This window comes from Hippoglossus stenolepis, chromosome 8 (assembly GCF_022539355.2).
Source record: "Hippoglossus stenolepis isolate QCI-W04-F060 chromosome 8, HSTE1.2, whole genome shotgun sequence".
In the NCBI taxonomy this organism is placed as follows: Eukaryota; Metazoa; Chordata; class Actinopteri; order Pleuronectiformes; family Pleuronectidae; genus Hippoglossus; species Hippoglossus stenolepis.
Genome location: NC_061490.1, coordinates 5,560,808 through 5,571,251, shown reverse-complemented (window position 1 = coordinate 5,571,251; position 10,444 = coordinate 5,560,808). Strand labels below are relative to the sequence as shown.

The 10,444-nt window shown below is 39.8% G+C and overlaps 1 protein-coding gene across 1 annotated transcript; it reads left to right on the top strand.

The window, feature by feature from the left end:
* The first annotated feature begins 3,857 nt into the window (after positions 1–3,857).
* ccka (cholecystokinin a) lies at positions 3,858–8,737 on the top strand. Its single transcript, XM_035163953.2, has 4 exons — positions 3,858–3,919; positions 5,819–5,898; positions 6,014–6,203; positions 6,728–8,737. The coding sequence occupies exons 2-4, from the start codon at positions 5,821–5,823 to the stop codon at positions 6,865–6,867; spliced, it is 408 nt and encodes a 135-aa protein (XP_035019844.1). The 5' UTR covers positions 3,858–3,919; positions 5,819–5,820; the 3' UTR covers positions 6,868–8,737.
* The last annotated feature ends 1,707 nt before the right edge of the window (positions 8,738–10,444 follow it).

The following is a 10,444-nucleotide window of genomic DNA, read 5'->3' as shown; positions in this document are numbered from 1 at the left end:
CATTCATAACACTGTGACTACTTTCATTGACAGATTTCTTCTGGGCTTTGTGAAATTGTTAAAATAACATTCATTTTTGGTATTTAAGGTTATATACATATTTGTAAGCATATAGATTTGGGGGAGTTCGCCCAAGGCACCATAGAAGCAAGTTGGACCACTGTCACTGCACATCCGGGAGGAGCAGGTGTCATTCATCTGATATTATTCATGAGGCTCAGTGCATCCCACTGGCCAATCAGATGATTTGAAAATGGGAAGTTAGACAGGTGCTGATGACAGCGTGTAGGACAAAGCCCCATCAATAGTGCCACAGCTGCCAATGACAGTGTTAGGAAACAGGCTAATGTTAACCTCATTATCATGGTGGAGTGGAGCTAAAACACATGCAGGACAGACCCAGAGAGTCCTCACAGAGTCACAAACACACACACACACACACACACACACACACACACACACACACACACACACACACACACACACACACACACACACACACACACACACACACACACACACAGGGAAAGTGAGGCATTATTAGAAATGACATGATGAGGGAAGTGACTTACATCATTACTTATTTCGCTCTGGTTTCATTATGTGACATTTTTCACTACAAATATCACAGAAGGCCAGAAGCCTGTTGTCTGTCACTCTTGAGAATGTCGTAATAGTGCAACACAGAGAAAAAAAACATAAGTCGCTGTCAAGTGGTGACAGTAATTTCAATCCATGCAGATTCACCACAATGTGTTTTAAAGGGCCGGCTCCATCCCTCATTGTAAAAGCATTTATCTAAACTTATATCATATTTTTAAGGTCTCAACCTCAATATGTTATGACTTGGCACTTAATATTGATTTAAGTATATCCCTACCAGCCACTTACCTTTTATTCTTTATTTGTGTTTATTGCCATGCTAAGCACTTTGTAACCTTGTTTAGATAAGTGCCATACAAATAAAGTTATTATTAATATTGTAACCTATTACATCTTCCTTTTTTTCTTTCATATTTCTATCATTGGAACTGTAGACAATCAGGTATAGGATTGTATCAATTTACAGCGGATCACAGGAAGTTTGTAAAGAGAGTTTCTATGGTGAGAGAAATGTACTGTGAATTGAAAATGTCTCTAAGTGTTGTTTCTATAAACAATGATGAAGGAGACCTACGTATTATAACTTTAATACTTTGAGTCTGAATGGCAGCAAACGTCTGCTCAACAGGTCTCAGGTCTTGAACTATACAAAGTAGGAGAATGAAAAGTTCTTTTCTGAAACGTCCTGTGACCTCGTCAGATGCTGAACATCAGAAGAATTTTTATAGATTCACACAAATCCTGCAAGCAAATCAGCATTCAAACAGAAATGAAAGGAATAAGAGCTTCATTCTGTGAGGTACAGGTAGCACAGTTGTATGTCTGTACTCTGTATGACTGCTGTATATTACCAGCTCATTCAGGCAGAGATCAGGGGAACACATGAGTTGATCAAATATATTTGTCCTCAAACAGAATCATAGTTTGCAGCCATCTTAAATGACACAAATGAATGAGTTGATGTTGAGTAATTGCTGCTGTAGCTTCAGCAGTGAGTTAAAAGCCAGTCCTGACGTTTCTGAACCTTTTAAAAACCACTTCATGTCGTTACGCCCGTGTGCGGCTCGTACCTTTTTAATGTATGAATGCCATCCAGCCTTTGTCCACAAAACACACTCATGCTGTTACTTTCACTCTCTGACAAAACCTGTACTTTCTGAGTTCCACAGATTTTGATCGTGCACAAAGAGAAGAAAAAAAACGAATGTCATTCAAGACTTTCTTTTATTTAACGTTGGCCTTGCTGCTGGTGGTGCATTCCAACATTTTTACTTCAGGGCCTTTCAGGATACTTTTCAACAAACTGCTCCTTTATGGGCTAATTAAACTGTTCTACCTCTCCCTTTACTGTGTATAAGCAATATTTAAAAAATCAACTGTATTTGCTAACACTCATCATGACCAGAGGCTTTGCAACAGGGTAGAGAAAGAGGGAAATTGCCCGTGGCCCCAAGCTGAGTGTGGGCCCCTGTGAAGGGTGATTATAATAGTCCACAGCAACGTCAATTTTTGAGAACCCCATTTAATTCTATGATCGGCTACATACAGGAGACTGCTACAACAACATGGTCGGAAAACCTCTAATGATGCCCCATAACTTCCTGCCAAAAGCTTTGTAATTCTAGGGGTTTGGTTAAAGACTAGAAGGGTAAGTTTGTGTGTATGATGAGCCTGGGATGGTGGTGGGGGTTTCTTTATCATAATTTTGATAATAAAATAATTGTTTTAAGATTGGAATGATGTGCTATCATGTGTTTCAACGGTTTGGTTCTTTGTAGGGCCCTCGAGGTCCCCTTTGCCTTGGCCCCACAAAAGTCCCTTGAAACTTCCCTGACCATTACAAAGCAAAAATAAAAGTTAGATCAATAATTTTCACGGGACAAAGCTTGAACACATTCACTACTGATTGATACATGTACATTCCTGGATTTTTTTTCAATCTGTCACAAGAACGGTTCACCTTATCTACTTAACACTCGGCATGTGTATTGTTAAAGGCTGAACTCACCGGCGGAAGTGACATTGTTGATTATGACAACAAGCGTGTTCACGACAACGGCAAAAAACAACAGACTTTCTTCTTCTGCAAACTGAGCCGAGCTGAACAGGTGAACAGCTCTTCTCTTTACTTGCTGCAGGTCCGTCTTACAGCTTCAGAAAGAAAGCTGCATCCATCCTCACCTCAGGCCAAACAAACAGGCCGGTTTAGAACAATGATGTATGTTAATCACTTAATAACAGCACCCTCTGTTTGATTGATTACTTTGGTGATTAAATTGACAACAGGAACTGTTCTAGTTGTACTGTATTAGTTCTATTAAAAGGGAAACAATCATAGATGTGATGAGTCCCAGCAGCTGCCCATCCTGTCAGAACTGCATCAGTGATCATTTGAAAAGCAACAGGGTATTTCCTCATCAAACTGTCCCACCGAAACAAGGTCCCTGGTTCTGATCAACCAGAAGTAATACCACCCTCCCTGAGATGAACTGCATGCTGCCTCTGGTTGTCTAAGAAGAAAGACTAATCTACATATATGATTTCACAATAATCATACATAACACAAGACCTGACTTGTCCCCATTCCCCATTGCACACTCTGTGTGCGTGTGCGTGTGTGTGTGTGTGTGTGTGTGTGTGTGTGTGTGTGTGTGTGTGTGTGTGTGTGTGTGTGTGTGTGTGTGTGTGTGTGTGTGTGTGTGTGTGTGTGTGTGTGTGGTCACTTAAATGCTCAGACCATACACAGCCTTTGACTCAGATGCACAGAGATACATTCTACTCAGTGTTAAAGAGCTTTTTCAGCTTCTCTTCACAGGAAACCACAGATTGAAACCAACTGAGATGGTGTGTGCGTGTGTGCGTGTGTGTGCGTGTGTGTGTGTGTGTGTGTGTGTGTGTGTGTGTGTGTGCGTGTGTGCGTGCGTGTGTGTGTGTGTGTTCCTATCTTTATTTTTGATACAGGTGAGGAAAAGGGCCACACAATTAAAGCTGCCACCTCTGTCCAAACCCTTTTCCAGCTTTTTTAAACAATTTGGTGTGTGTGTGTGTGTGTGTGTGTGTGTAGGTGTGTGTGTGTTGTGTGTGTGTGTTCATGTGTGCGTCTGCTGCTTGTGTGCATGTTTGCATCCACTGTTGCGTCAATGGCATCAGTTTCTGCGCTAGCAGCTGGCCCCTCCCCTCTGTCCTGACTCCTCCTCCCTCCTGTGTGTCAGTATAAAGTATGGTCTCCTTTCTCTCTCCCTCAGTCACGGCCTCAACACTGGACGAGCAAAGCTCAGCATCCTCAGCCTCTCCTGGTCCACACCAACAACCGCAGGTAAGAACTGAACTGAACTGATGCTGCATTGTGTGTCGTTAAGAAACTTAAGTGTTTGTCTGTTTCAGTCGCTTATATTACAAATTTATTACAATGTATTTTTGTGTCCCCCCCCAAACTTGTATCTTTCATCTCTGAACTTGAGTGGAAGGATTATACATGTGGGAATTTGTTTTTCAAAGTTAATTTAATTCAAACAGGCCTATCATTGTGTTGTATCTATTTTCATCACTATTTGTAGCTCAGGAAGTTGCAGCTTATACAAGTAGAAAGTAAAATACAGATAAAAATGACTAAAACTAAAGATCTTTTTTTTTCTTTAGTGTGAGGAGGAGGAGGAGAGGGCTCTCACAGACATTACAATACCACACCATTACCAGCTCATTGAATAATGAATGAGAGACAATAACCAGCTGCTAACAGGAATTATATTAACATCGACAGAATGACTGTTTATGGCACCACTGTCCATTTCAACAAGCAGTATTCAAATGGCCTGTCTGTGCTAATTCCTCACAGATATAAATTCTACATATCAGTTTGTTTTAAAATACAGTTTTATTCCAAGATGCTTCACTGTGTGTCTGTCGTATTCTGATGTATGTCATGTTCATCATCATCATTAGATTGTTCAGCAAACTGAGCAAACTCTGATTTAGAGGAAGAACATTATCCAGGAGACTGAGGGTTGAATATGTCTTTGTTTGAAACACACATGTTTATCAGTTTCAAGTCTGGGTATTCTCAATTAATGTTATTAAATTCACTTCAGTGAATAAGTGGAAGTCCTCACAAAGAAGGTTTTCCACATAAAATCTAGATTTCGCGGCACTTCTCTGAGTTGAGATCATCATGACACGATCCAGAGTGTTTGATTAAGTGCAGCAAAAGGTCCATCACTTCACTCTGTGAAGAAATAGAGAGACAAACAAGCAAAAAGAAAAGAGAGAGAGAGAGAGACTGAACCAAGACAAAAGAGATTCCTGCTGTAAGAGAAAGACAGACAGAGCAACTGGGGTTTTGAATAATTGGAGTGACCGCTGTTGATTAACTGGATGAATGTTCTGATACAGAGCGTAAATCACCACAACTAATGCTACAGCTAATATACTGTACCAGACTCAAAAATACAGCATTAACACATCAGGCACAATATTCAGTCTGATAAATGTCATATCGTGTCATCTTGTTTTGCTTTTTGAACATCTACCTTTTATGTGGAGCTGCTCTTTCATAGAAAAGCTCCCAGTATTGTGGAATCTCCAAGCAGATTGTTTTAGCGTTTATTGAAGCCAATAAAGAAAAATCATGAATCAATAATTAAAGTCATTATTTTTTATTCTCTCAGTGCAATCGTTAATTTCACCTCGCCCTTGTTAAAAAAAAACAGCACATGGAGCAAAATGAAGATTTAGAAATAATTGGTGTGTTTCCTTTGGGATTCTGCAAATGCTGACAGGGTGAATTCATCTCAACTACATACCCCGCACCCCCTGTGTGTGTGTGTGTGTGTGTGTGTGTGTGTGTGTGTGTGTGTGTGTGTGTGTGTGTGTGTGTGTGTGTGTGTGTGTGTGTGTGTGTGTGTGTGCTTTTGCAGCTCAGTGAAATAGTGAGTTAGTGTGCGAGCTTCCCAAAATCATGTTGCCCTGAGGTTCCAGCTGAACCATCAGAGGTTCATCACTTCCTCCACCACCGTGTTTCAATCAACGTGAAATTATTTATTTCTACTTCCTGCAAAACTCTCATTACCTCTCATTTCCCCCTCCATCAAAAACATCCCTTTAACAAACTGGAGGGAGAGAGGAAAGGAAACGAGTAAAGAGCAGGAGATCTAACAGGAAAAGGAGTCCATGAGTGGTTTTATTTAGATTGTTTTGTGTTGTCTCCTCTTCTCCCCAGTCATGAATGTAGGTATCTGTGTGTGTGTTCTACTGGCTGCTCTGTCCAGCGGTTCCCTGAGTCTGCCCTCACAGTCCATCGTAAGACACAAACTTACAAAATACATTCATCTACACTGGATTTTTATCATGTAAACTGCTCTAAAACAATATTGATTACAAATCTTGTTTTTTGTTTGTTTTTTATGTTCATTAGCCCCAGAGAGCTGAGGGTGAGGCTCTCCTGTCAGACAGCCTGCCCTCCCCCTCACCCAACCACACGCGTCAGGTCCGCTCAGCTCCAGCGCCCCCCTCAGGGCAGCTCGCCAACTACAACCAACCCCAGGAGGACACAGACCCTAGAAACGGCCTGAGCCAGCTACTGGCCAGACTCATCTCCAGGAAAGGTGAGCAGTGTGATGTCCAGTGTCTCAGAGACGGATCGACGGAGTAACTGGAGCAAAGTCTGTCCCTTCAGTCGTCTCATTACACACAGATCACTCGACTCGTCTCAGTTTGCCCACGGCCATGTTGTTTCGCCATCCTTCTATAATCTGTTGTCTGTCATGCTGTGCCTGAGTCCCACCATCTGGCATTTCCCACCTCCCTCAAGCTTCCTCTCTCCTCCCTTCATTTTTCCATACTTCATCCTCATTCCCTCCCTCCCCACTGCTCCCACTATCCTTCCCTCCTTCACTCACCTCCCTGTTTCCTGACCTCACCCTCCGCTCCCTCTGTCACTGTGTATCTGTGTTTCTTTCTCCAGTCAACACTGTGTGACTGCCCGCTGAGCTCACTCATCTAACAGGACACATAAAGATGGGAATAGAAACAGAACAAGTCAGCAGGGTTAAAACATAATGATACAGTGTGTATATTGCACTCATGTATTGGTCAAGCAGAATGACATCTTCCCATTTCTTTCCTCCAGGCTCTCCCCACCAGGCCAGATCCTCCCTCACCAGCAGAGCCAGTGGTCTGTCCCCGGCCCACAGGATAAAGGACAGAGATTATCTCGGCTGGATGGACTTTGGGAGACGCAGTGCAGAGGAGTACGAATACTCCTCCTAAAGGCATGGCTCGCTTCTACCGAAAAATCAGAGTTACAAAAAAACAACAACCCTAAACCGCCAATAAAAGTTTGCAGAAATAATGAGCCCTTTTCACACTGCACTGACTGTAACCCAGGGCTGAGGTGACTGGATCGGAGTGTGAAGATGCTATATAATGATGTGGTTTAACACAAATGATGTGCTGGTTAAAAGGAAAAATATCACCAGACATTGACCTTGAACACTAAAAACAGCATTTATTTGTATTTAAAGCTCAACAGACATTTGCTATCAAGTCTTAATACTAATATGGTATTATAGTAATTCATAATATTTTTAAGAATAATATACTTGCAATAGACACCTAACATTTGGATGGTATGAGAACTAATTATCAATCAAGAAATTTGCTTTAAAATTGAGTTTCAGCCTCATTTCAGGGAGATTAATTAATGTGTTAAGGCTCAAATTTATGCCACTTAAATACGTGAATAAGTGTCAACATGTCTCATTTTACTGACGATCCCGATTGTATCCGAGGCCTTTTATTGGACCTAAATGAGCCACTAAATTGTCTTTGGCAAAATTAGGCAAAAGTGCCGATTTATGTCTGTATCTTTGATTGCAGCTCAGTTCACTTCAATTTTACACCAGTGCACAGTTTGAAAGATATAACTTGTCTTGTGCATCTGAAGAGAACAGAGTGCTGTGATATTAAAAATCAACAGGTTCAAGTATCAGTGTGGAGTCAGTAACAGTTTCTATGGACTGGAAAACAAACAGCACCTGGAACCTGCCGGCTGAAGGTGACCCTGGGCTGAAATGTGCAGTGTGAAAAGCACAGAATGTTTTGAAAAGCACAACGTGTCTATGTGAGACGCTTGGGAGTCTCTGTATCATTGCATAATGGGCTCACAAATTGAAAATCAGGACTACCAGTACTGTAGATATGAGTTAAGGAGTGTCTTTCTTTCTTGTGGAGGATCATCACATATATATGTATGTATGTATGCACTCTTACAGGTTCAGTCTGTATGTTTCTACAAACTTTCAGATTCAGCACTATTCAAAATAAAGCTCCACTCTCTGACGACAGCAAGAAAAGCTTTTGTTTTGGGATGATGAATTCATAGAGTCTGCAGGGCACAGCTGGAGGGCTGATCCCAAGCATTTCATGTAGCCACTGCCTGTGTTCATGGAGCTGAGACGTCTTGGCTGCACGTCAGTCTGCTGTACGAGTTTTCTTCCACATGAGCATTTGGTCTAATTCACCACGAGATCCAGGATTCCACAGAGGCCAGGATATTCTCATTAATGTCAATTGTTACTGCACATCAGGATTTTCTAGGATTAGCGTCATTAATAATGAGCCGGTTTCCTGAATAAGATGTACAGGTTTAATCCTGCCATAAGGCTCTGAAACACATCTTAAATTACCCTAAGTTAAAAAAGAAGAACGTCAGCCATCTGTGTTGGTACTCATTAGTGAGGTTTTGTGTGCAATCAGCTCATTCTGATGTAAATGACAGAGTCCCCTGGGACATGAAACTAAACTGTAACACACAAAAAGTGAAGGAAAACCCACCTTAACATCTCAGAGTGGACGACAGCTATGATAACAGATATTAACATATGATATTAGGTCTACAGGCAAATGACATCAAATGCTTATGAGGAGCAAACACCGAAATGTTGAAGTGAAGAGTTCTCTGCCACATCATGAATATGAATGCAACCAGTTTGTAAAGAAAATGTTAATAAAATCAAGCCTTTAGTTTGGAAATATAAAATGTTGTCTCCAGAAAATAGATGATCATGTCTCAGATGTAAATTTGTTTGTAAAATTGATAAGAAGCAATATAAATGTACGTGTATATGATTTTGATGAAAAATATCAGAGGATAAAGTCTCTTCTGTTGGGTTATATTTATTCAAAATGGAGCAAACATGGGCCTTAATTTAATAAGGTGGGAATGAATAAAATAATTCATTGATTCATGAATAAAACTAAACTTTCCTTACACACAGTTTTCCTGCTGCACACTGTAACACACATATTTCAGGTTCGAGTCAAAAATATACACAAGTCAAGCTTGTTAAAAGATCACTATTGGGAGATAAGGCACAAGTACACACACACAGATGCATTAACTTAACAAATACACAAGAAACTTGAATGGCCGTCATATCTCCATCAAGGCCCAACAGTCCCCTTAAAGGGATAGTTCACCAAAAATGCTAAAAACCTCGTGTAAATGACGCCATTTGGAGTCGAATTTGAACGTCAGGACTTCCGGACACTCGGATGACACCACAGGAGCACATTTTTATCTGTTGTTTGTAACGTCTGAAGAAGTGATCACCAGTTAATTCAATTGTATTAGTGGTGAGTAGATAATGAGGGAATTATTATTTTTGGGTGAACTATCCCTTTAAATTCAATCAAGCCTCCCCACAAACTTATAGATATCAGTTCCTAAATATTCCTGAATGTGTTCATTAAGATCCATGAATTATTTCTTGAGAAATTCAATAAAATTGTCAAGAAACGCTATTCCTGGATCCACCCCCTTTATCCAGATCTGCATCTAAATGTATTGCCTTCTCCCCCGACCCATAACACAATCTCCAACCAAGTGTAGTGCTAATCTGTCCTGTTACTTTGTCTTATCTTGGTTACGAACAAATATACAAACCAACCAACAAACAAATGGACAGAACTTTAGTGAAGGTAAAAAAAATCCTGGATCCGCCCCCCAACATATATTAACACCTACTCCATATAAACATATATTAACACCTACTCTATATCAAAATATACTAACACATACTCCATATAAACATATACTAACACATACTCCTTACAAACATATACTAACACATACTCCGTATAAACATATACTAACACATACTCCATATAAACATATACTAACACATATTCCATATAAACATATACTAACACATACTCTGTATAAACATATACTAACACATACTCCATATAAACATATAGTAACACATACTCCATATAAACATATACTAACACATACTCCGTATAAACATATACTAACACATACTCAATATAAACATATACTAACACATACTCCATATACACATATACTAACACATACTCCGTATAAACATATACTAACACATACTCCATATAAACATATACTAACACATACTCAATATAAACATATACTAACACATACTCCGTATAAACATATACTAACACATACTCCGTATAAACATATACTAACACATACTCAATATAAACATATACTAACACATACTCCGTATAAACATATACTAACACATACTCCATATAAACATATACTAACACATACTCCATATAAACATATACTAACACATACTCCGTATAAACATATACTAACACATACTCCGTATAAACATATACTAACACATACTCCGTATAAACATATACTAACACATACTCAATATAAACATATACTAACCCATACTCTCACTACACATGACATATAACTACTGTTTCATGTGTAGCTGATCTCAAAGAATCTACAGCTTGGGCAGTGTTCCACAACTCGAACAAATGAGTTTTTCATATAGTTTGAAGAAAC